General features: G+C 46.7%; 2 protein-coding genes across 6 annotated transcripts in view; one reads left to right on the top strand and one right to left on the bottom strand.

The window, feature by feature from the left end:
• Positions 1-548, top strand: part of DNAJC1 (DnaJ heat shock protein family (Hsp40) member C1) — a 113,035-nt gene extending 112,487 nt beyond the window's left edge. The window contains exon 12 of the mRNA XM_054171369.1: positions 345-548. Within this exon, the coding sequence (XP_054027344.1) occupies positions 345-413 (69 nt within the window). The 3' untranslated portion in view covers positions 414-548. The remainder of the gene's footprint in view (positions 1-344) is intronic.
• Positions 549-6,385: 5,837 nt separating this feature from the next.
• MLLT10 (MLLT10 histone lysine methyltransferase DOT1L cofactor) overlaps positions 6,386-26,324 on the bottom strand; it is a 121,174-nt gene continuing 101,235 nt past the window's right edge. For 4 of the 5 annotated variants that reach the window (XM_009909063.2, XM_054171182.1, XM_054171183.1 and 1 more), the window contains 9 exons: positions 24,145-24,262; positions 22,706-22,778; positions 18,027-18,181; positions 15,970-16,158; positions 15,504-15,592; positions 15,017-15,378; positions 11,720-11,822; positions 9,373-9,585; positions 6,386-7,743 (listed from right to left, as the gene is read on the bottom strand). In XM_009909063.2, the coding sequence (XP_009907365.1) occupies positions 7,699-7,743; positions 9,373-9,585; positions 11,720-11,822; positions 15,017-15,378; positions 15,504-15,592; positions 15,970-16,158; positions 18,027-18,181; positions 22,706-22,778; positions 24,145-24,262 (1,347 nt within the window). In that variant the 3' untranslated portion in view covers positions 6,386-7,698. Of the gene's footprint in view, positions 7,761-9,372; positions 9,586-11,719; positions 11,823-15,016; positions 15,379-15,503; positions 15,593-15,969; positions 16,159-18,026; positions 18,182-22,705; positions 22,779-24,144; positions 24,263-26,324 lie in introns of all 5 variants that reach the window. The other variant, XM_009909062.2, reaches the window with a different exon arrangement.

Genomic DNA, 26,324 nt, shown 5'->3' with positions numbered 1-26,324 from the left:
AGAAACAGCTGCTTGCTGGGGGTTCTGCACTCTAATTACCCATTAAGAAACAGAATTTGCCAAGTTCATTTTTCTAATCTGCTCCTCACTTAGATTCTCCTCCTGAAATTCAGTCACAACTTAACAAACCAAACCCAAGCCAATCTCCACAAACAAAATCACAAACCCCCAAAGCAGCAACAAAAGGACCCCACCAAATAAAGCAAACCCCTGAGCCAGAAAGACATCCCAAACACCCCCAACCCCTGGCACCCAACTCCTCTGCTGGAGCGAGGCAGCACATGTAGAGTTAAAGCAGCACTAAAATGCCAGCCTTGAAGGAACACTTTTGTTTTCCCTTTCAGGAGGACTGCATAGCGAGATACAAGCTGCTTGTTGAACTGGTACAGAAGAGAAAAATGGCTAGAAGCTGAATGTGCTGAGCAGAAGACCTGGAGCCCTCCTTTGCCAGATTGGGGTTTCAAGCTCACGTGCAGGCCGCTGCATTTTTGTACCTCAGTATTTCTATACATCATGTGCCTTAGGAAAAGAAAGTGTTAATAAATCTTCTACTGTCATGCTGATTTTGTGTGTTGAAGGATGGAGGAGTGTTTGTGTGCTGGAGAGTTGCCCCAGCCGAGGTCTGACAGTGGCAGCAAGGTATTTAAACACGGGTGGACCTCCAGGAAAACCCACGCTGGATACAATGAATGCACAGAATGTGAGGAGTTTGTTCTGGAAAAGAGAACTGATCAGAAACTGTTTCAGCATGAGATTAATGGAGCTCTGCACTCCAGTTTTGCTTTCTTGCAGCTCTAACTCCAAGACCATACCCATCTGAGCACATCTGCTGCTACTGGGAATGTCGCTGTGGCTGTAGTTAGAGAGCAGCAGTAATTCTGACCTTAACTTCCACCTAAGGTTGTGTGCCCTGCAGTACCAGACCTTTGTTACCAGCCCTGCAGGCTCCTTACCAGCCCCACAGGGATACTGATAGTGCAGTGACTTTGCCAAAGTCAAAATAGGTAAGAACACTAAAGGCATTAAGATATAGAAGGCATAGACTTCATGAGCAAGTTTTAAGTACAGAATAAGGCTTAAAAGCTGCCTTTATTGGGCCAAGAGTTCTATTTAGGGCTTTTTGTATACCTTGCACTAAATACAGTTTGATTTTTGTATCTGAAGAAAAGTGAATAATCCTTACTTGTTCCTCTGCTTCTCATAGTTGGGGGAAAATCCTTGCAAAACTTAAAATGCTGGAAGGAAGGTGGGGGGTGGGGCTGTAAGGGAGGGCAATAAATCTGCTCAGTGAGTGGTGTCTTTTGCCAGAAACATGAAGGGCGTCTTGACAGTATTATCTACCACTCCAGTTCAGAGTGAATGCCAGGATTCTAGTAAGGTTTTGAGCTTTAACTCAAAGTTAAAATGAAAAATCAGAGGCTGGTGGCTGAAGATCTGCTAACTTCCTGTGGAAGCCCCCAGGAACTGTTGGCCAATTGTCTTGGTTTCGACCGATCAGCCTTTCACAACACTTCATCCCGTTCCCATCAAAATCCAGGGAAGGTCAGAGTTCCATGTGTGCCCCTTTGCCCACGGGAACACTTTGATGCTGGTTCTGGTTGCACCTAGATGGTAGTTGGTAACAGCAATGGCAGCATGGGGTGTGCTAGACACAAAATAACCAATCTCAATTCTGTTCCAGAGCTTCTCCGGTTAACTGCGCTGGAAACTAAACCTGTTCAGAAGCTGTGCTCTGGATCTCTGTGTGCTAATGGATCCATGACTCTGGTTCTGTGCCACTGATGCACCTAGGAAGGAGTCTTGAGTGAGATCAAATGAGGTGTTTGCAAGAGATGCCAGGAAATCTTAACTTCAGAGAGCTGTAAGAGCCCTCAGAGAGAGGTGAGGGAACCGTAAAGCAAGGTGATTGAAATGGCTGCAGTGAGAAGCTGCTGCCATGGTTGGGTGAATGCTGACTCGGTGGTGGAGCAGATAGGACTGGGGTAGAGGACCACGAGCAAATGGAGACATGTTGTTCCTTAAAATATGCCTGGCAGCAGGACTCTCTCTGCTCTTCCAAAGGGAGTGGAGCCTGTGAGGATAAAAGTCACCTTTCATTTGCACTCAGGGTTTGGAAGGCTTCACCTGGAATGCTGTGCCCAGTTCAGTAGATCAGTCTGGGAAGATGCAGACCATCCAGAAGAGAACAAAGGAATGATCCAGAGTCTGCAAAGCCTGATTTGCTGGGAAGGGCAGAAGGAGTTGTTGGTATTTGCTATACCCTAGAGAGAGAAATCTTCAAGCATGTAAGAAGGGAGCTTTGCACTTGGGTGATCTGTGTCTCCCCAAGGCAGTGAGTGCAGAGCTGCTACAGTCTGCTTGGGGCTGTGAATAACAACAGGCCCTGTTGGAGTGAGAAGCAGTTTAGTTATTGGTGGGGGAAATCCAGTGGCAAATGTGAAAAGGACTTGGGAGAACTCTGAGACCTTCAGCACAGGAAATCTTTAACACCTGATGTGTAAGAGCTGCTCTACCACCACTGTGCGTGGCAGGAATTACACTCTGCCTGCCCAGCTGCTTCAGCTTTTCTCTGTCCCAGACTTCAGATGGGGCCTAAGGCAGAAGGATGAGCACCAGGTAAGAAATTTTTGTGTGTTTTTAAGAACTTTCACACTGAGAGGCTTAGAGCCTTAGTGCTCTGACAAACACTTTATCTGAAGGGCAATCCTAAAGGCTGGGCAGACTGCCTGTGGCCATCCTGGCACACTGCTCAGGTTGAGTACCTGCAGTGCTGGCTGTCAGTGCCTAATCACAGGTGCTGCTCAGGCCTGGATGGAAGTGAAGTGATGGATTCTCTCCCTATTGCCTTCTCGTTCCTCATGGAAAGGCTTGGAAATGTATTAGTTGGTGGTTTGGAACTGGAAGGGTGGTTCACAATGAGTAGGCTGCTGGTGTGAGGGGATGAGGAATGTGAGTCAGTGTCCAGCATCAGTGGATCTAATTTCTGCCACCAGATGCTCAGAGATCCCTGTCTAGGAGGAATCCTTCTTGTAGTGAAGTACTGAAAGCTTCAGCCAGGCCCCATTCAGTGGTGTTTCATGTTTGGTTCCTCAAGGGCCAAAGGAATTTGCCCAGCCAAAGCTTCAGCTTTTGTGTTTGGCTGTGGTCTGAAGGTGGTATGAGCAAGAGTCAAGACCTCCAGGGCCTCCCAGGGTCCTCTCCTGGGGTTGCAAGGAGTTTTCTCTGTGATGAGACAGCTGGCCCCTTTAGCAGTGGATCGAGTCTGTGCTGAGGTCAGAGCTGATGCTCACTGGAGAAGTGGTAAACCATGACCCAGCTTTGTTTTCTTGTGGTGCTGGTGTCCACCACCAGAACTGTTTGCTATGAAACTTTGTGGCCATGGAAGTGTTGTGGTCACTCCAGGCTTGGCATTTAAACTTCCCCCACCTTCCATTTGAGCACAGAATGCAGACTGCCTTTAAGTGATGTTAATGTTTGTCTGCCAGCAAAGGATTGTTCTTTTTCTCCTTCCCTGGGCAGTTGTGAGCTGTAGTTCCCAGTGCCTTTTTGTTATGACTTTGTGCATGAAAAGCTTTCAGTCCCAGAGGGTCTGTGCTGGAGCTTCTCTCCCATGACTTGCACCTACCTCAGTCAGATCTGAGTCTGTTTGGAGCCTCTTTGCATGTCCGTGTTGATGGGACAGGCAGAACACTATGGGAAGGGGCACTTGTGGCAGCCTGACCAGAGAGGGCAGCGTTGCTGGACCATGCTGAGGGCACAGCCCAAAGTGCCAAGGATTTGGTAAAACTGGAGCCTGACAGGCAGGCACAAGTGAGGAGAATGTGACTGAGATCCTACAAAGGTCGGTGGTGCTCTGATATAGGTGAGGTTAGGGCTAGATGAAAGGCAAACAGGTGCTGTAAGGTCCTGGAGCTCTCTGTGATTCTCAACTTCACAGCTGTCAGTGTATGAATTCATTAAAGTTTCAGGGGAGATTTTGTAATGTGACCTCGTTGTGAGATGAGAGGGTCTGAGAACAATGGAAACATTGAGTGTCTGACTCTAAAAGAGCTCTCCTCAGGTAGGTCCAACAGTGAGATCTTAGTGCAGCTTATGAAAAACAGGCACCAGAGAACCTGTCAGTTAAATGTCACCCAGGGATGCTGCTGAAAGAGCAGCTCCTGCTAGCACAGCCTGAAGGGCTGAGGCTGATGAAGCAGGACTGGAAGTGTCACAGGCTACCCAGAATCAGCTGGCTCCTGTAAGCCACGAGCTGTGTTGTCACTGCTGTCACTATAGCTGGACTCTGGTGACAAAAGGAGCAGAAAGTTCAAAGGCCTGTGACTGAAAGTGCAGCGTGGCTGTGCTGTGCTGCTCTGGTGACACTGTGCCCAGACACAGCTGAGGGCAGCACAGCAGCCAGGGACTTAGCTGCCAGGGCCCTGTGTGGATGGTTTGGCATCAGAGGCATTCCCCAGGGACAGCAGCGCCAGCTTCTGCTGGAGCGGTGCCAGATGGGCCACAGAGCATCGTCTTTGATGTCAGGATCTGCACAGGCACTGCAGCAAGGTTGGGTTTGACTGCATCTGCCCCTCATGTGAACTTGCTTTGATGTGGTCTGCAAAGGGCTGGTGAGTTGGCTTTGTGTCTGGGTGTCAGAACTGCCCTCCTCATTATTGCCCTGCTGCTGACTGTTGCTCCATCAGGGCCGCTGCTGTCCTGGGTTTCTGGCACCAATCCCTAACAAGTCAGGATTTTAAGCATGCCCTGAATTTGACAGTCTCACTAACATTTCCAACTTTGCTTCTCTCCATCTTACCAGGAGCTGGACACCAGTGTTCAGCCCCTCTCAGATAAAGAACTGCCCAGCCATGAGCCCTTCCACTGTTGCTGGTTGCTGTGCTACTGCTCAGGTTGGAAGGAGGAGACTTCCTGCTATGTGCTGTGCACCAGGCACTTTGTGCCTTTAGCTTAGGTCCACAAGTAAAGCAGCAGTCCTGCAGCCCCCCAGCCCAGGACTCCAGCTGAAGGGACACGCAGGACTAATGGTGGCAGACTGGGTTTTTCTCACCTCTCATGTTTAGCAGTTTGAGGTGTATGGCTGGGTGCCCAGCACAGGTGCTGTGGACACTTCCTTCTTCACCCTGACTGACAGTCAATGCTCAGCAGAGCCACCCTGCTGAGCTGGCAGCAGCTCTAGAGCTTGTCCTAAAGGTGCCTGGGTTTAGCCAGCAGACACATGCTCAGTCCTCTGAGCCTCTTTGGGTAGCACAAAACATTTGTCAGTTACCTCCAGCATGCAGGGAATTCTTTCTAGCCCTAATGGCCAAGAAGCTGTTGACCGGGATGGATTGGTGAGGGTTAGTGATGCCCCCAGCTGTGATGCCCCACAGTTCCCTGGTGTTACTTCTGAGCTTGCCTCTTTCTCTCCCTCTGGACTGAAAAATTGTCACCATTTGGCAAGAGATAATATAGTCCTCAGGACTGGAGCAGCTGGGACAATATCCTCATGGTCTATGCTAGGGCAAGGTGGTCATCCTGCTACTTGCTCCTGAGGCTACAGTAGCGAGGAAGCCCCAACACAGCCCTTGTCTGCCCAAATCTGTACTGCCCTGCCTCACATCATATCCTCAGGTGACAGCAGGTAACAGCTTGACTTCCTCCTTGCTGCCTGGCAAGTTACAGCCCAGGATTCAGCTGTGTGTTCACCAACCCTCCATGGACAACAGGCAAAGTTCCTGCAGGAGCTGCTCTGACAGAAAACAGCACAGAAAGCCCAGCCACAGGCCTCAGTCACCTCAGCACAAGCACTGGGTGAGCAAAGAACCAACCCCAACCATGGCAGCACTCTCCCTGAGGCTGGTACAGCAACAGCTGCCTACTGGGCTACTGCTCCTGCCAGCTCCCTGCCCCTCCTCCTGGAAGGCTGTAAGCAAACCACCGAGGCTGTGGCACAGGCTGCAACTGGACAGGGCTGCCCAGCAAGTGCAAATGTCCCCGGAGAGCACTGCAGCTGCAGCAAACATTCCCAGGAGCGATGCTGGTGGGCAGGTGCCGTTGCCATCCTCCCTGCTCCGTCCCCCTCCAGGCAGACAAAGCAGCACACCACTCAAAGCATCATTAAAAGTTTATTAACAAAAGCTTTGTACACCTCTTCAGACACCGGGAATTTTACACCTAGGCAAAATAACAGCACGTTTCCCTCTGCCCTTTTGTACAAATTGATACAGAGTCTCCACCAGTGGGGGCTGAGCAGGAAAATAAGCCACTGGTGGTGTCCTTTTGGAAAGGATCTACAAAAGTCATTTGTGAGTTTTCTGTTTGTTTGTTTTTTTTTTCCTTTTAAAAAAACCTTTTCCCCCAGAACATAGAAAAATAAATTATTTTCTCCCCCCCTCCCCCTTTACTTTTTCAATTAAATCTACTACTTAGAAATCTTACAAACCAAAATAGCCATGTTTTCTTAGGAATTCTTCACAATACAAAAAAACAGCTTCACAAAACCTTATTTACAGCAATGAGGTAAGAACTGTGCAATGTTCAACTCAGAAACATATTGCAGGATCAATTCACGTGTTCTTCCAGGTCAGTACACAGTGGAGGTCTAACTACAGCTGGGGCTTTTGCCTACCAATTCCCACCTCAGTGCTGATCAGTGGTTGCTGCCCCTCCCGGCCCCCTTCTCCACGCCGCCCCAGGCTCAGCAGCCAGGGGCTCAGCCACTGGGGGAAGTGCTGTCACTAACTCGCCTTCACCCGTTTCAACCACCGAGAAGGGTCAGTGGGAAAGAAATGCTCACGTTTTTGGTAATTGATCAGTGAAAAGGGACCCAGGTACCACTCTGCCTGAGCTCTCTACAGTGGTACAGACACCTCTAGGAAAGGCAGAACAAGGTGGCTGCTGGTGCAACACAGACTACTCCCGCTGCTAACAAGGACAGGGCTAGTGCATGGTCAGCTGCTTGCAGCCATTTCACAAATGGAGGTAGCAACAGGCACTTGGGTTAGGCCAGACACTATACCTGCTTCTGCCAGGCTGGCCTGCTCAGCTGGTAAGGAAACTGTCACTGGAACCACACTGGCTCCTCTAAAATAACCTCAGGGCTCTAAAACCTACACCAGAAGTAATAAACTTTGGATTCCATACTGCAATTCTTACTCTGGAGAAACTCCCACTATATAACAACAGGAAGCTGAAAGGAATAAAAAGTTCAGGAGTGGATTCCCTTACATGTTGGGTTTCAAAATAGTTGTGTGAAAAGGAACCAGCAGAGAGCAAGCCCTGCTCCCAGCTGGGTCTGAGATGACATTGCAGCTGCAGCAGAAGGGCTGGGGCTGCTCTGTTCTTCAACTGCTGCTCTGAAACCAAAGCAAAGCCTGACTGCAGGCAGCTTCACAGCCTGGCACATACAGGACTAGACTGAAGAGTCAAGGCTGTGTTCTCCTGGGGTGGAATTTGTACTTGGTACCATCCTAGTGACAAAACAATCAGGGCTTGCAGAGGCTGATCTGCTTCACAGTCAGAGACATTAAGTACATCCAGTTTAGTGCAACAAGAGAGCAAATGAAAGCCTACCAACGAGCTCCTCAGATTAACCCTTCGCTGTGCAGTAAGTTCCTTGTTGCATTTCTTCAGCCTGCAGAGAGGAAAGCTGCAGCCTGCAGTCAGAGGAAGTGCTTAGAGCAGCAGGCCCTGCAGGTCTCAAGCCTCCTTCAAAGGTCAGCTCTTCTCTGACGCAACTGGTCCAGTTTTATCGTTGAGCCTCTGTGCAAGAGAAAATACTTCTAAAAATCAGATTATAAAAGACAGAGTTAAGTCAAATTCATGCAAGTGACAGAGCAGGTGAGGTGCATTTACTGGGGCTTCTACAGCCTAGCTTCTGCAGTGCAAACCACCAGTGTGGTAAACAAGTGGGAAGGAACCGCTGAAGGAGTAACTCTGTATGGGAGCAGCTCATACTAAGGTCACCACATCAGAACACACCAATGGTGCCTCTGCTTTCATTCCACCAAGACTTGCTGTTGCCCTCTCCTTAGAACCTCATGATGGTCAAGACAAGTACCTGCTGGTGACCTCTGCTGCATTTCACCTGCTGGTGAGGGCTGAACTCTACCCTGCTCCCTCAGAATGGAAACCTGGTTTCTGTTTTGCCTCTGCCACCATCAGCTTTCGGCCATAAACTGCTGCAAAAACACTTCCTGCAAGTACTGAACAGGGCTCAGCAAAAGCCTCAGCTCATCTGCTGGGCATTCAGTGCCAACTGGAAATGAGATTAAAACATCCCAGCTTCTGGCAGCAGAGGATTTGGTTTGAAGTCCTTGTGGAGTGCAGCAGTTCAGCAGCCCACTGCAGGCTGGCTTGGCTCTAACCTTTAGTTAAAATTAAGAAGAAAGCCATTTCAAAATAAAATGGTTTCTAAGGGGTTTGTTCCAAAGATGGTCTGAGACTCCTGGAATGGTTTACAGCTCCCTGTTAGGTACAAAACCTGGAAGTGTCAAATGGTGTTTGTCACTCCCCAGTGCTGCCAGGTCTCACTGTGCAGACCTTAAAGTCAGAAGGAGGTGGCATGTGGAAGGGTTTGTTCTGATGCAAATCAGGCACAGGGTCTCCATTCCATTCACTCCTGGTCATAGGCAGTGAGGGGTTACAGACAGAGCTTGAACAAATGGGGAAGATTTCTAACCAAAGGCAAGGCCCTGAGCAAAGCCCTGTGACAGGCCCCCCCTGCCCTGACGGTGGCCAGAGGAACATTGTCTCACCCAGTCCTGCACTGGGCAATTCCAACACCGCAACAGAGCCACCTGGAAAGTGACATCGACCCTGCACGAAGCTGAAGGCAAATAACCACTCCTGGGTTTGGAGAGAGGGGAGCTGTTCCCAGGAAAAGCAGCTTGAAATGTCATTGCTTATGTTTGGTGTCTCCCCTTTTGTTTGGGAAGTACCATAAGAGCCCAGCTGCCTGAATCCTTCCCCAACACTGTGCCCCCAAATTAACCAGCGGCTTTGGGAGTGGGCAGTGGAGAGGGGACCAACACCTAGCTCCAAAGTCCTGCCTGCTCTTGTGGATGAGCTTCCCTCCTCTCACTACTGTGTCTTCTCCAAGGAGCACAGGAACTTTGTCTTCCTTTGTTTTGACAAGTTCTACAAGCTACCTCACTTCATTCTCTCTTAATTTCATGGCCTGAGAGAATGCAGTCTGTTCCCTAACTCCTTCCAGAAGGAATTCCTGCCTTGGGGATGGAGGCCACAGGCCAGTGCTGAACACAGTGGATCATCCTTGCCAGAAAACAATGTGTCTTGTTTCCTTACCTGCCTAGGAAAGGCTTTCTTACTCTATCTTTTAGCTACCTGATGGAGGTACTGCACTGAAAACGAGGTGAGAAGTATACTTACTGTCACCTTCTGAGCTGCATTATCCCCGTGGAGTGTAAGGAACGGGTTGGTGGTAGCTGCATTGAGTGGTGAGGCCTGGGTGCCTGACAGCAAATTGTTCATGGGTATCTGTGCTCCTCCAGTAATCTGCAACTGCTGTACTTCAGACTGGTGGTGCTGGTGGTGGTGATGCTGCTGCTGTACTAACTGATACAAAAGGGCCTGATGTTGTTCCTTGAGTAATGAGGAAATCAAAATGAGTCAAGAATTAGTTACTCAAAAATAGCTCCTCCCTGGCTTCTTGCTCATCCCTGTCCTCAGTCAGTGCAATTCTGGACCTAACCCCAGCTAACTTAGGTTACACTCATGAAGTTCATGGAATTACACAATTGTTAGGGTTGGAAGGACCCCAAGGCTCAGCCAGTTCCAACCCCCCTGCCATGGCCAGGGACACCTCACACTACAGCAGGTTGCTCACAGCCACATCCAGCCTGGCTGCAAACACCTCCAGGCAGGAGGCTTCCACCACCTCCCTGGGCAACCTGTGCCAGGCTCTCACCACCCTCACAGGGAAGAACTTCTCCCTAACATCCAATCTGAATCTACCCACTTCTAGTTTTGTTCCATTCCCCCAGTCCTATCACTCCCTGACACCCTCAAAAGTCCCTCCCCAGCTTTCTTGTAGCCCCCTTCAGATACTGGAAGGCCACAATTAGGTTCTCCTCAGAGCCTTCTCTTCTCCAGACTTAACCACCCCAGCTCCCTCAGTCTATCCTCACAGGAGAACAGTCAGCCCTCTAATCATTCTTGTGGCCCTTCTCTGGACACCTTCCAGCACCTCCAGATCCTTCCTGTAATAGAGGCTCCAGAACTGGACACAGTGCTCCAGGTGGGGTCTCACCAGAGTGGAGTAGAGGGGGAGACTCACCTCCCTGGCCCTGCTGGCTCTGCTTCTCTTGCTGCAGCCCAGGCTCTGCTTGGCTCTTTGGGCTGCAAGTGCTCCCTGCTGGCTCCTGTTGAGCTTCTCATCCACCAGCACCCCCAAATCCTTTTCTTCAGGGCTGCTCTCAAGCCAGTCCCTGCCCAGCCTGTATCAGTGCCTGGGACTGCCCCAACCCACATGCAGGACCTTGCATTTGGTCTTGTTGAACATTATGAGGTTGCAGAGCTGGGCCCAGGACAGCCTGTCCAGGTCCCTCTGGATGGATCCCTTCCCTCCAGCTGTCTGCTGCACCACACAGCTTGGTGTCATCAGCAACCCTGCTGAGGCTGCACTCAATGCCACTGTCCATGGCACCAACAAAGATGTTAAACAAGCCTGGTCCCAGTGCTGATCCCTGAGGGCCTCCACTTGGACATGGGCCCGTTGACAGCCACTCTGGGTGCAGCCCTCGAGCCAGTTCTGTATCCACTGAATGGTCCATCCATAGCTTAGAGACCAGGACGTGATGCAGGACAGTGTCAAAGGCTTTGCTCAGGTCCAGGTAAATGACATCAGTTGCTTGGCCTTCATCTATTAATGCTGTGACCTTGTCATAGAAGGCCACCAGGTCTTTCAGGCAGGATTTGCTCCTTGGTGAAGCCCTGCTGACTGCTCCAAATCACCTCTTTGTTATTCTTTTGCCTCAGCAGTGCCTCCAGGAGGATCTGCTCCATGATCTTACTAGGCACAGAGGTGAGAGTGCCTGGCCTATAGTTCCCTGGGTCATCCCTTCTTGAAAATGGGAGTTTTGTTTCCCCTTTTCCAGTCCGTGGGGACCTCCCTGGGCTGCCAGCACTTGTGGAATATGTGGCAGAGGAGTTCAGCTACCTCCTCCCCAGCTCCCTCAGCACCCGTGGGTGTATCCCATCGAGTCCCATGGACTTGAAGTTCCATGAGGCTGTGGGAAGGGGAAGAGAATGAGATCAGCAGCTCAGCAGAAGTTCAGCAAAGCCTGCTGACTCTCAGGCCTCTCTCAGAAGAACACCAACCCCTGTTTGTCAATGCACCACAACTAGTTACCCCAGTTACTAATGGGCTGTGTGACAACTGCCAGGCAGGGCAAAGACAGCTGATGATGATACCCCAAAATCTCTTGTTAGAGCTCTGGTGGAGTCTGAGAACAGCTTGGGACATGGTTAGAGTCCACACATGGTCCCAAGGTATGGTGTCCACAGCTGATGCCGAGAGAGACAAGCCTCCATGTTCACAGGGGAGAGGCTGGGACTGAAGGATTCTTAGCAACGCACCCAGCCCAGGAATGCTCTGCAGTGAATCAGCACGGCCCGCCAAAAAAGCTGAAGCAACTGACAAAACCCATTCCTAGGACTGATAGCAGTTCATCCATGCCTCAGAACACGAGAGAGGAGAGATTCACAGCACACTTACTGATGTGAGCTGCTGGGTGCTCAGTAACTGCTGGAATTGCTGGTGCTGCTGATGGAGCAGAAGCTGTCTCTGCTGGTCAGGAAGCAGTCCGAGTCCCGAGGCACTGTAGGGTTTGAGAGGGCAGTACTGGGGTTTAACACAGGCTGGAACTGTGTGCATCTGTTTGACTCTCAATGACACTCAGCAGTCTTACATTTAACAAATTCTGAAATCCAAACAGCTTCAAATCCAGTTACATCAGACATATTTGTAACCACTGCAACAGGAGCCATCACTTTTACTCATATTAACATTATTTCCACCTCTTTTCACCTCACTTTTGCTGTATTCTTCTATACTCAAATCACTTTTCTCCACTGCTTTCTTATTCTTTTATCCCACTTCCTCTTTTCCTGGATCATGTTTTATCTTTGCACTTCCACTTTTTTTCTGCTCTTGTTGTCCCTTCTCTTTATCCTTTCTCTGCATTTCTGCCTTGCTCTGCACTGGCCCTTGAAAGAAAGAAAAATCTCCTCAGCCAGCAGCTGAGATCTGAAACAAAACCTAACTGCAGAAGAGCAAAGGCTGCAGCTCCCAAGCTGCCCAGAAGAGGCAGCTGACTGGATTTCACCGTAGAGCTTTCTCTAAACCAGATCAGCTTGGAATGTAAATCTAATCCTTTTTAGCTCCTCATTAAAAGGTATATGAAACTCTCCAGCCTACAGTCTTCTCTGGTTGCCAGGGTGTAAAGAAACAATCCTGTCCTTCTCCTCCAATCACCAGCCATCTGTACTAAGCCACCTTTTTCCCAGAGCAGGGCTGAGTGTTTTTCTCTGCCAGATCAATGGAGTCTCTCTTTTACCTACAACCTGAAACTCTCCCAAACAGCAAAGCACAAATCGGTGTTTTCTCACCTCCCTGTGCTGAAGAGCTCACATAAATAAGGTCAATCTGCACAAAGATGACTTCATGGTTTGGTATAGAACCTGGCTGGTTTTCACATGAAAATGAGCAGCTTCTGAAGCTTGCTCTAAGTAGCAACTTGCAGGAACATCTGGTAAGTCTTTTACTGCCAGAACAACACACAAGAGGTAGCAAGCAGGGCTGAGCACTCAGGGCTTTCCATCACCTTGCCAACACTGATTGTAACCATCACCACAGTCGATCAGCACCAGGCAGTCCCACAAGCCCTGGAGAGCAAAGCTGGCTGCAAAGCCCTGTGCCTGCCTCTGCTTGCTACCATGAAACTTTCCCACAGAGCAGTGAGACCCAGGCCAGGTGACATTAAAGAGTCACCTAGTTGCCACTGAACTCAAGAGTGACATAGACAAATGGTGTTCCATGGAGTTCCAGAACCAACAATCTCAACTAGCAGAACATACTGCTTTTCCCCCTCTTCAGTCATCCCAGAGCCTCCTCACAACTCAGTTCCAGGAACAGAAAAGCTTTTTCCTGGTTTTCACTGAGGCGTTTGTAATGGAAGGAACAGGGATGAGGAATGTCCAAGTCATCATTAACATCATCTTGGCACCAACTAGCATTAGAGCTTTCTCTGCCTGCACGTGTTCCCTCTAAATACACAACTGAAATACTGAAACCACACAAAGTGAGGACGATTGTGAAACAACTCAAATGGAAGGAGGCCCAGCAAATCCTCTGGGTTTGCTCAGGAAAGCAGAGAATTGTACTCTCTTAAATTGAATACAAACAGATCACACAAGAACAGAGAGAGGAGTGGGAATGCTGGTGGAGTTGTACATCGTAAGCTTGTTGCAGCAGAACGCTGTGAATCACTTGAATACTCCAGCCTGTGCTAGAAGTCAGGATGAGAGCCTACTGAACAGGGTACTAGCTGCAGTATCCTGTGTGAACTGGAGTAGTCTACTTCTAGGATACACACTCCAGGGTTACCTTCTGCAGTATAGAGAGTCAGGAATAAATAATCTTAACAAAATCATCTGAGAAAGCAGCAGCACGACCAGGGGATTCTGGCTTCACTTCCAAGGGGAAAGCATCACACACCAGGCCAATGTAATTGACTGTGTCTGGTGTGTCTCATTCCTCCTCACACTTTTGGGGAGAGCAACACAAAATTCTTGTGTTTTCAGGAGAAGGACCTCTGCTAAAGGAGATAACTTCTCATTAAAACATGAAACATGACCAATGAAGTGGTAGGATCACCTAGCTTATAAACTAGGAAAAACATCACCTCCCGAGTTAAAACACAGCAGCACATCAAACCAAGAGGACATGCCTGAAAGCAGCAGCTTGGGTGAGCCTGTTGGAGCAATGCCACACAACAGGGACCCAACCATTCGGGAGCTACCAAAGCAACTGCAAGGCAAGACACTAGAAAGACAACCTACAAAACCAGGGATCCCCTGCATCACTCCAACCACATCGGCCTTTTGCCATGGGCGATCCACCATCACCTCCACAAATAAACTCGACTTCAAAGGCAAGAATCCACTCCCCCTATTTGCAGGTACTTGTTTCTGCACAGAACCCCAGCTCTCCTTCCTAAGGGAAGGGCAGTACAAGGGGTGGGGGGAAGGGGAGCCAGGAGCATGAGTTAGCCCAGGCTCCGCTCTTGTCCCAGCACCCTTCCAGCCCAAGCAGCCCACTCCCCTTCCCGGGAAGCAGCTGTCTCCTTTTGTTACCCATTTGCCTTGCAGCTCCAGCAGCAGCAGTTTATGCTGCTGAGGATACCTGGGTTTGGGGAAGGGCTGTTAGCAATCCTCAAGCATGGATCTTTTTATCCCTGTAAAACTTCCTTAGGAACACCACTTGACAAACTCATTTCTTTGGAGTCAAAGGCAGAAACAGCAGACACCATGCCAGTGTATTACCACCCTGGTTAGTTATGCCTATTACACCTTTAATTCCATGACCATATATTGTTCTTCTCCCCCTCCCCCTTCTTACTGCAACAAATGGTAGCTTTGCCAAGGCTCCTTTAATCCTGGAAGAACAATTGGCAGGACAGAGAATATTGTTTTCGAGCTGCAACACGAGCTGAAGCACATTTACATAATTCCATTTGTTTGGGAATGTGACCTGATGAAAAACCATGAATAAATGGACACCAGGATTCCCCAAAGCTAAAGACAAAACCTCTTTCCTTTAAACTTGACTGTTTGTGCTTCCATTAAATGCTTTCTTCTTTTCATTCCCAGATGAGGAGCAGAAGCTATTTGGAGAGTTACAGGCTAAGGAAGGAAACCCAGCACCTTCTGAGTAAGAGGGGTGAAAAAATAAGAGCTGAGCTGAAGAGCAGCAGGCACTGCCAGGAACACCATTCCATCAGCAAAGCCTTACCTGTTATTTAAGGTGGTTGGCAGGGGATGCGCTGCGTTGGGTGGCACCGCTGCGTGAGCCAGAGGAGAAGGGTTCTGCGATATTGTTGCTGGGGTCTGAATGACCCCATTTAAAGCTCCTACAATCCCATTGATTGCCAGCTGGCTGGCTGGCAGCGCTCCAATTATTCCACCCACACCAGGCACTGCAGGAATGGTGGAGGTTACAGTCTGCATACCACTAGCTAGTGCCCCCACTGTCACACCATTGACCTGTTGAACTCCCGTGACTCCTGAGCCTTGCTGAGCTGGACTCTGCCCAGCAGGTGGTGGAGTGGAAAGAGCTGATGAACTGCTGGTGCTTTGTCCGCTGGAGGTTATCTCCTGGTGTAAAAACAAACAACAAAACCCCCTCAGCTGCATAAAATTTCACCTAACAGCACAAGGCAAGGCCTATGATGAGTTAACTCCTAACAAGTTGAAGTGTAGAAGAAAGGAATCAAAATTACCTGATTTAATACAGGGAGAGAATTGTCCGGTAAAAAACTGTTTCCCAGATGAGGGCTTTTACTGCTGTTCAAGGAATCAGTGCTAGGTGCTAGAGTGAGTGTTTAAAACAACAACAACACAGTGGTTAAACTCCTGTAACATGTGAAAAGACTCAGAATAATTATTTCAAAATCATGCCGAAGTTCAACACAGAAAATGTAAAGTCAACCTTCAAGCAACTGCTGAAGAGTTAACATTTTAGCTAACTGGGGATTCAAACAGATGTGCTCCAGGCAGAAGTGAAAGAGAAACTGCACTGAACCAAGTCATAATGGTTCCAGCTGGGGTTTAAACACATCCACGAATACAAAGTTTGTGTTCATCCTACAGGCAAATGCATCTCCCATCGGCGGCACAGGTGGATGGAACAGGCATTTCGTATCAATACATGCTCAAATGTCTCTGATACTTTGATACTCTCCTTACCTGCTTGCACTGGAAAGGGGTGCACTTGATGGGAAGGGCTGGGGTTTGAAGTGATTGTTGGAAAGGGCACTGAAAGCTGTGCATTGAGCAGCTGAAGCCGCTCCTTCTTAGCAGTCAGATTCTTGATCTGCTCCTCTAACCTCCTGTTCTCAACCTGAAGCTGGTGTAAGGATTTCAGCATTCCTAGAACTGAGGTAGAAACACCTGGGTTATATTTCACAGCCACATTCCAGGAACCAGTACCATCTTTGGGGGGGTTTCCATTCCTGTACTGCAATTTAAAACTAGCACTAAGTCATATGTGAAAATAGAAATAAAATCATTACTGAAAGATAGAGCAAAAAGGAATCTGACTGCAAGTGGAAAGGTTTGGGATCAATTTTGTGTAATTTAAAGTGCAGGGGGAAAGTATGCAGCATGTGACAGTAATTTTGCAATGTATCTACACCCTGGCTTGAATGAAGTCCCATCAGGGCTGACATTCATTTTAAGCAAAGAGCAGCACGGGATGACTTAGCCCCATGCCAGAACACAAACCCAGTATTGTTTTAGTAGCACAGGTTAATTGAAATAGATTTTTCCCAACTCTGCAGCTGCACTCTGAGCCAGCTTTTAGCACTACCAGAACAGAGGAAGGTTGGCAAATACGAATTCAACTAACAACAGAGCCGACAACGTTTGCGCAAGAGCCACCCGCTTGTGCTTTACTGCCTTGTACAGCAGACGAACTTGCAGGCACCCGGACGGCACATCTCCCAGCTGAAGCTCCCCGGACAGGGCTGGTAAGAGCAGCAGCCCTCCTCTGCTCCGGGCAGCGATCTGCAGATCCCCCAGCAGGGAGCACTGTGCGAGCACTGCAGTTGCCACCCCTCTTTCTGCAGAAGAAGGGGGCAGCATCTCCCACACAAACCTGGCTTTTACCACGCAGGGGCTTCCCAAACTCCGGGTTGATTTCAGAACTCGTTATTTCCCAGCTAGTAGCAGAGTGCAACTGTAAAGCCACAGGGATAGCCTCTTTCTTTTTTTTTTAATTCTAAATTGTATTTGTTTAACATGACCTCTGGGCCTACTACAGACATAAGTCTACTGGTATAGGCACATCTGGTCATTTCCCAAGGATTTAGCTTTTATCCCTCCTCTTCAAGAACATACAAAGGAACCCTCAGTGAGCCCAAATGAGATGCAATAAGACTTAGCTAAACCTGTCCTCCAGCTATCATGTTTAAAGGATTATCCCTGCATGAATTTCCTCACAATTAGCATTTTTGTCAGGATACCATTCATAAAAATACCAACGAGATACCACTTTACACTACCAACAAGAGCTGTGTGCTCAATAAAATGGAACACAAACCCCAGCCTGGTATTAAAAACAACCCCAAAACACACCACACTGACTTGTTTTAATTTATTCAGTCTCTGTCTTTGATACTGCTATATTGTTGAATATGGAGAGCCAAGTGTTCTACTCAGCCCTTCTGCTTTTAACATACTCATTTTCGGACTATTCCACTCTATTAAACACAACTTGGAGCAACACAGAACAAAATCAAGATGGGAAAGCCCAGCAGGACACCTGCCTTACGTTTGTGAATGTTTTCTTACAAACAGCAACTGAAGTAGGCAGTTTAGATTGGGGGGGGGAGGGGAAGAAAAGAAAAAAGGTAAAACAGAATGACAAACAATTGTCCTGCCCATTTGTGTCCCACCATCCACAGCAGTCTGAGGGGCTGTGCTTTGCTGTTTACAGCAGTGGATCTGAGAGCCCAGCACTCGTTTCCAAACTGTGCCACCGACCAGCTGGATCTGCAAGGGACCTCCTCTTGCATGGCACAATCTGCCCCCATCCATAAAAATGCAGAAGATTGTAGAGGACTCTCTGGCAGCCTCCTGAAGCCACGTGCTGCATTGAAAGCTATGTCACAAGTGAGCACTGCAGTCCCCGCTCTGTTACCAGCGGCACACACATTCTTTTTGAATTCTTGGGCAAGCACTGAACAGCAGTTCTGAATAAAAGAGTTAACAAAAGCAGTAATAAAGAGAGTGTGAGTACTTACTGTCACTAGGGGTGCCTTGCTCTAATAAAAACTGTTGTCCTTCACTCCATTGCCTCTCCAGAAGCTGTTCGATGCTGGCTGCTACCGGGGGCAAGTTCTCCCCGCAACTGTTCCCTGATTGATCATAGCGAATCTGCAAGCTGCTTACAGGGGATCTGTGGAAAACATTGCAGTTTATTGGTTAAAGAAAAGGAGGGAAGGAAATGTCTTAGCACAAGGCTGTTGCAGTTTCTTACCTTTTATCAGCCCTTAGCACCTACATACCTCACACTTCCAAGACAAAGTTAATTCATCAAAATCACTAAGATCTCCTGGTTGCCACTGCCAAGGCTTTAATAAAGATGTAATATTTCACAGCATGAGAATTTACACTGAGAAGGCACACAATAACCTTTCCTTGCACACAACCTAGCATCATACCTGACTGACAAACAGCACTCCATTCCATTATACAGCAGGAAACCAGTGTGCATGGATACTTACAGCACCTGGCTTCATAACAATAAATAAATAAAGACTTCAAAGCTTGTCCAGAGACAACCAGGAAGATAAAAACAATCTCCAAAAGTGAGCTTAGCAATGAGACTCCCATGTAAAAAGGCCAAATGTAATTCCACTGCCCAACTTCCACAAAGAATCATGCAAGAGTAGGTTTTTGTGGGACTCTGAAAGTATTTTACAAGGGATGCAAGGAAAGGTGAAGCTATCCTCTGTCATGCTTCCTTTCTCAGTCAGGATCACAGGTAGTTCAACGAGTAATCCCTCTGCCACATCTTTGCTCATTCAGGAGCAAATTAAACCTTCAGGTTCTGCATTTGGATGGGGCAAAATCTAACCTGTGAGCAAAACCAGATGTTTGGTGTATTTCTGTCTGACGACTCTGGCCTCATGTATGCACGGTCCCATTCCTCACACAGGACCAAAGCCCATTAAAGGCTGGTTGGTGACTTTGCTTTGCTGTTGTTTGGGGGTTTTAAATCGACTCCAGTAAGCTGAGACTCAGGTTCTTATGTATTGGTACTAATGGTGCCATCATAGGATCACAGCTGTACTGTTCTACACGTAGTGTAAACTTACCAGCAAGACCACCATGGTCCCAGTACTGGACAACATAAAGAGCTCAGGAAATCAGTGTGTTAATTATGATTAGTGTAATAAGCAGTGGTCACAGCACATTAGCTACCTAATGACTGTCAAGCATTTTGCAGGCACCAGAGCAAAGCGACTTTTATGAGGAAAGGTTTTAAGTAGGTGACTTAAGAGCTGTGTAAGTATTTATAAATAATTCCTCCTTTGCATACAGGATGAAAGGAGAAAACCACTTGTTAAAACAAAAAGCCCTGGTGAATGGGTAACCAAGGTAGTGTTTTTTGACAAGAGATGACAACTCGGCAGCCTTGAACAGCTCAGCGCAGGCATGGCAAAACCAGCCTTAAAACTAGTTGTTTATATGATGTGCTAAAGTGATAAGGAAGAGGCTTATGCAGAAACATTCTGAACAGATGTACTACATGCCACAAAACCATACACTTTAAAAAAGAAAAAATTAAATTTAAAAAAAAAAAAAACATAAAAAATCCCCCCCAAACCCAAACCAGAAAACAAACAGAGAAACCCCCCACAGCCTCCCTCCCCTGCGTGCTTCTGGAGGGTGCCTAATGCGATTTTTAACAGCTTGCGCCGAGAAAACTCTCGCTGGGCTTAGGACTGTGTCCTATCCGTTTCGTGAAGGCAGAAACAAAGCAACACACCAGTGTGTAACCTCTGCAATCCCGCACTGGAAACCCAAACAGAAGGAGGGGAAAGAAAACCATCATCTAGATTTTCCTGTCTCGCAGTATTAGTCAACCCGTCCTCTCATCCTCTTCCAGCTGAACGCCCACCTCAGCCATTAGACGTGACACAGTGCCTGCATACCAAGACTGAATCCCTGTTCCAAATAGTAGCCGATCAGAGTTTCCAACAGGATTGTAAGTGTGCTGAATGCACAAGTCTGATGCTGTCACTGAAGTGGGAATCCCTTGTCTCGTGTTTCATACCTTGCTTACTTTCGCAGACGTTTTTTGTTTAAATTTGGGGTGGAGTTATTCACATTCTTAAGAGTATTAATTGCAAGCAATACTGCACACATAGATATAAGCACACATGTCACTTTCAGTTCAGGTATTACATAACACAGTTTTAAATCTAAGGTGAAGCATGGAGGGGTAAAAGAAGTTTAAGTGCTACCTTGGGAAAAGCAGCAATTCCTTTGCAAAACAGAACCAGCTCACGTCACCAGGTATGTTTGTGTTTCTCGTATATATGAACATTTTTAAGATGACAGCTTTAAACATCAAACACTATGGCTATATAGGGGTACAAAGATGTAACAGTCTGAATTAGAAATGACCCTGCAGCTCATGAGTCACATATGTCCTTCTCTGAAGAGACTGCAGCATGCACAGCCAACAATGGTTTCTGCAAGTGTTTTTATTTTAAGCAGCTCTTGGAGAGGTATATGGCTCTTTCAGAGAAGTGTGTTATTTATATATCTCATAAGCTTCAAAGGGAATAGTCAGGACCTGCAATAGCAACAGATAAAGCAGGTAACATTCAGAGTCACAAAGTTTTCCGACAGCAGGTTTTTAAAGTGAGCTTTTTCTTCACTAGAATCTGCACTTTAACTATCCCAAGTTACTTATTGAACTGGGCAATGTGGGCAGTCACCACATGCATGTCAACATATGTGTGATCTTCCCCATCACACAAACCAGACTGCTGAACTTAGCTGAATGGGTAAGCTTTCTGAATTATTTTGTTTTTAACATCCCAGGTATTTCAGACTAATTTTTTCCTTCTTTCAGTGCTGGAACTGCAGCAGTGATTTCTCCCCCTCCTTTTGCTGACTTCTTTTTGAACAACCTTTCTGCCGTGCAGAAGCCATCTACTCTCTGCACAGTGCTACAACTTCCACACACTGAAGCAAGCTCTGCAATTGTGGACTGAGGTGGCCTTTGTATCACACAGCTCTCCTTTGCCACTCCCATCAAAACCAGATTCATTTTGGCCAGGTTATAAATACTGAACTGTACATACCCTGAACATACACTCCACAGAAGCACCACACTTTAGAAGCTCAGCTTCTCAAGTATTCTAAGTCTAAACCAGCCCAGGCCTGCTGCAATCCAGCACGAACCAGGCCCACTGCAAAGCCAGCACAGACCAGGCCTACTGGCAAAGCCAGCACAGACCAGGCCCACTGCAAACCCAGCACAGACCAGGCCTACTGGCAAAGCCAGCACAGACCAGGCCCACTGCAAAGCCAGCACAGACCAGGCCTACTGGCAAAGCCAGCACAGACCAGGCCTTCGCTTATTAACCTAGGTGGCAATAACAAAATTGCCATAAAGTGCATGCATAAGAAGCCTACTTAATATACAATGAAACTGTCACTTCCTAATTGTTGAGCATTTTCTTTTCCAAAATTCTCTTCCCTTACTTGTCTGTATGTATATAGACATGTCCCTTATTTATATAGAGAGTGGGATGCTAATGTACATCCAGGGATACTGTGAACACAGTCTAAACCCATTTGTAGATTTATTGCTTCAGTAACAACACGTATTGGACAGCTAAAAAGCCAGCTCATGACTAGGTAATAATACCTAACAATTATAATGGATAATCTCAGCCCATTCAACAAGAAGTCTTCTGATTAATTAAGGAACATAATACAAGATCAACACCACCAGGCACGTACATTGAATTATCTAGTTTGGCAATACTTGTTATAAATTACTGTGGCACACACACGCTACAACAATCAAATCCATTGTTACAACGCTCTGTGTAACTACTGCATTGTCAGCTACCCTAAAATCCTTCACAATATAAAATCCCCATGGTTAGACCCCAAATTAAACAACAACAACAAAATCAAGTCCTAACACTAGGAAAAAATAATGTAATTCATGTGGGATCCAGTAGGAAAAATAAAGCCCTTTAAAAACTGGGGGTCACTTTACAAACACAGGAAATATTCCTGTAAGGATTTTAAACACGAGGTTGAAATTTTAGCAGCATGCATTTGAAAATAAAACCATGTGATACCATTCCAGCAGAATTTTTATGTCACCCTTCTGTAGCAGAGGTGAATTGCAGCAGGACAAAAGGGGGAAAAAAAAAAAAAAAAGAGCAGGTTTGTTGCACATTTTGAAGTTGTGAAGGAAAGGGAAGAAAAATTATTTGTTTGACGTTTTTACTGATATTTAACGTCAGACCATCCTGTCCCTGGAATCACCGGAGCTTAAGTCTTTGGAATTGGGGAATTTTTTTGCAGATAGGAATAAAAATATGACAATGGTCATACATGTGAGAGGACAGGATTAAATGATAGATATTCAGTGACAGATAAATCCCTCTAAAGCAACTCTCCGTGTCTCAAGCAAAGTCCTTCATTTGTAAACCTGATTTCAGTTAATACAAAGGTAAATTTCAGCACATTTTTAGCTCTCTGGACATAGGAAGTTTGGGGGTTTTCAGACTGATAGATCTCTATAAAAATCAACGTGTGCATACACACACACATGTAGCTATGCTTTTAAAGCACTTATGTATTGCTAGAACAAAAGACAGTGAAGTTTCCAGATCTTAAAACATTTCCTCTGCCTGCCCTCTCCAATGTAAATAACGCTTACCGTGGCGAGAGACTTCCTCTGGGTGAGCCTCCTCTGCCAGCAAGGCTTCGGCTGTTATCTCCGAGATCTTGATCTGCAGTGTAAATATTTCACAGCTGATAAATCGACTCTTCTTAGGTAACAGTTTTAAAGCTGATGCAGATATTTGGAAAATGCCTTCAAATCTCAACTCCCATCTGCAGGTTACCGCCGAGGTCTGAATGCGCAACTCGTTTAAGATTGCTGAACTGTAGCGTGTAAGGTGTTGTCCTTACACATTTCTGAGGCTGTACCAGGCCATGGATTATGTTCACTTCTTTCATTCCTTTCAGTTTTACAGCACAGAAGCGTGGTTTGCATTTGCAGTGCCCTCCCCTCAGCCACTTTTAATTTGTACGGTGAAAGTAATGAATCACAGCTGTGGACAGCTAATCTGTATGCTTATCACAGCAAATCCTGATGCTCTGTGTTTTTTTAACGCTTTGCATCCCAAGCCCGCTCATAAAACGCAGAAGGCATTAAACTTGCCGCTGCAGCCTAACAAGCCCACATTATTCTGCAGATTCACTGAAAACTTTATGAAGGCGTGTAATTCACTAATTCCTATTTATAAGCAGAAGCAGAGGAAAGTCCCTCGCTAAAAAGGTAGTAAAACAAACAAAAAAAGGCCTCATTAAATATACGAAAACGTTTTGCTTGGAAGGACTCAAAAGGGTTATTTTCCCTATGGCCTCTCAATAAAATAACCCTATCTGCCCCCTTCAAGGTTGCCCTCCCCCTATTCTGAGTCAAGCGACCTCCGACCTCTTGGAGGGCAAAGACATGACTGATCCATTCTTGGTAAACTGCTAAACTCATTCCCTTCCCCCAAACAGGCATGACTACTACGACATGTCAACAAATCCTTACGGAGGGAATGAAACAAAGCAAAGCCAGAGGCTCATTAAGGCCGCCGAGGAGAGCCAGGGTACAAACTGCCAAGCGGTAAATATTCACAGGATTATGAAACGTGCCCAAGTTCCCTGGCAGGATCTCTTTCACACGCGCTCCTATGCAACGCAATTTCATGAATTATGCAAATCGAGGTTTAAACTATCCACGGCAGAACCCAGAGCTGCCTCACTCTCCTTGCAAAAGAGCTGGGAACTGAACACATCAATCACAGAAGTCACAGGAGACATTGTTGCATTCCTGCCTGCTGATGGCTCTGCTTAAACATTTACATTTCAGACACTGGGGGAAAAAAAAAAAAAAGGAAAGAAGAAGAAGAAGAGAAAAAGGCAGAACACCCCGCGCCCTTCGGCGGCACAGCCCAGAAGCTGCTTCCAACGCACCAACTTCTCGTGGATGTTTAATAACCAAATGCCGGGCGGAGTTCAAACCCGAAATTTAGCAATCGTTTCAAAAAGCTTGGGGCGTTTCAAGTCGCCTGTTGGCTGTGAGCAGCAGGGGGAGCTTACCTGCTTGGCTGTTCTCAGACTGAGCTATAAGTGCTGCCATCGCTGAACTGGGATTCAGCCTATTGCCGTACATGTGGGATGGAGGCAGACTGAGCGAAGATCCAGGGAGGGTGTTTGCCTGCAAGAAATCAGTTACAACTTGAATCCTTTTTTAATAAGGGGGAGAAACGCTAAATACATTTTTAAAGAAGCCTTCCCAGTGCACAAACTTCTTTTTAAGTTGACTGATGGTTTAAGACTTTATGTATTTAAAAAGGGGGGGGGGGAGGGAATGGATCTTCCATTTGAGTACAGAAACAGAACTGCAGCTCTTGGAAAATACACCAGGCTTTAAAGCGTGTTTTACTTGTTGTCAGCAAGAGCTCTTAATAATAGTAAAAAAATCTTCTACTTAAAAAAAAAAAAAATGATAGGACTGTAGCAAATATTAAAAATACCTAAGCTGCATTTCAAAAGCAGCACAGCAGAGCAGGATGGGCAGAGCTCCCTTGCAGCCCTGAAGTATGCGCTCAGTGCTGGGACTTCGGAGCACGGCGACCATGTGGTTATCCTCCTAATTATTTAATCTTATTAAACCATTTACAAAATAAGGGCAGGTAGACAACAGATGTCTCACAAATGCTTGGGGTTCCTTACATCACAAGCCGGCTGTGGAGGTCAAAAGGTCCAACTTTCAGCTCTACAGTTTAACTACACAGAGCCATATTTCCTTTGCTCTGCTCCGTCATTAGTAAAACCTGCACACTATTTTGTTACTTCCTATTTTGATAGACTTGGGAGCCTGGTGGTTTTTTGTTTTGTTTTGTTTTTATTTTAAAGAAGGCAAACAGCCATTACAAGTATGTTTTCTATACAATAGGGGGCTCACCGAATCACAGCTTTGCCCTGACCCCCATATAAGGAACTGTATTTTTGGCAGTTGGCCAGCTCTACTTATTGAAGAGCTCCCAAAGTTTGTGTTCATTCATGTTGCTAACCACAATTCTGAAGGTCTCTGCTGGGACTTGTGCCAAACAAGCGAAAATGAACCCTTAAACAGATGAAGCTAAGGAGACTGGCCAAAATCTTGCATAATCCAAGGCAATAAAAATACCTTCTTCCTTGGCTGCTTATGCTCTTTCCTCTTTCGAAGAAAAGAGTTGTGCAAAATGGTGAGTCGCAGAGACAGGCCACGAGAGCAAAAAAACCAAAAGCAAAACAAACCAAGTATGGCTGCTTATTGAAAAAGGCATCCTCCTACCTGATGCAAAGAAAAGGCTGCAGTGTGGGAGGGGGGAGGGGGAAACTCAAGATACACAACTTGGGTGATCAGGGGTTTAAAAATGCATCTTTTAGGAAAATCTAAACAGAGGAAACTTCTGAAAAAAAAATGAAAAGGAAGGGGTGGGGGGAAAAAAGGTGAAGAGCGAGGAACTCAATTTGTGGGACATTTTGACATGTGTAACTGCACACAGGAGACGGGGGAAAACATGCTGGTTATTACAGCAAAATATTACAGAGTATAAACTATGTCTCTGGAAAGAATCACACACTACCATTAAGTTCTGGCTTTCCGCCAACATATTAAACTTGATGAATGGACTTTTATGAATTCACACAACTGTTTTCAATGATGCTTTATTTACTACACACTGATGAGAAATTGTGCTTGAAACTCAACTTTTCTCTACTGTCACAAAGTTAGGAAAAGCCACAAGTGACGACTTACAATGATCGATCCTCTCACTTTTTCTGCAGGCCTGTGTAGGACTGCGAGACACAGAACCACACTTTCACATCTCGTCTGGCTGTTAGGCCTTTTTTTCTCTCTCTTTCCTCTAAAGCATTGTACTTGTTTAATAGAATTAATCTGAACTATTTGTAAGTCTTAAAAACGATGCAGGCACGTCCAGCTACCCAGGCGTAACAGCTCATACGGGCTGTGAGTGCTGTGACACCAATGAAGGCAGCAATAGTGCGCAGCTTCTGCTTTCTCCCTTCGTGAACTTCTGCAGCACGATTCCCATTCAGCTACACCATTCACCAGCAACCTTCTGCTGTTCTCCTCTCAGAAAACAAACCAAACTTCAACAAACCAAGATAGTTTGTTGTCAGATGTATTAGCTGAAGAAACCTTACAGAATGAAATATTCCTTATCCTTTATTTGCCTTCACGTCTAAGAGGTGAGACCAGCAATGTG

This window comes from Dryobates pubescens, chromosome 21 (assembly GCF_014839835.1).
Source record: "Dryobates pubescens isolate bDryPub1 chromosome 21, bDryPub1.pri, whole genome shotgun sequence".
Lineage (NCBI taxonomy): Eukaryota > Metazoa > Chordata > Aves > Piciformes > Picidae > Dryobates > Dryobates pubescens.
Note: the sequence above shows the minus strand (reverse complement) of the source record. Positions and strands in the feature narration are given on the sequence as shown.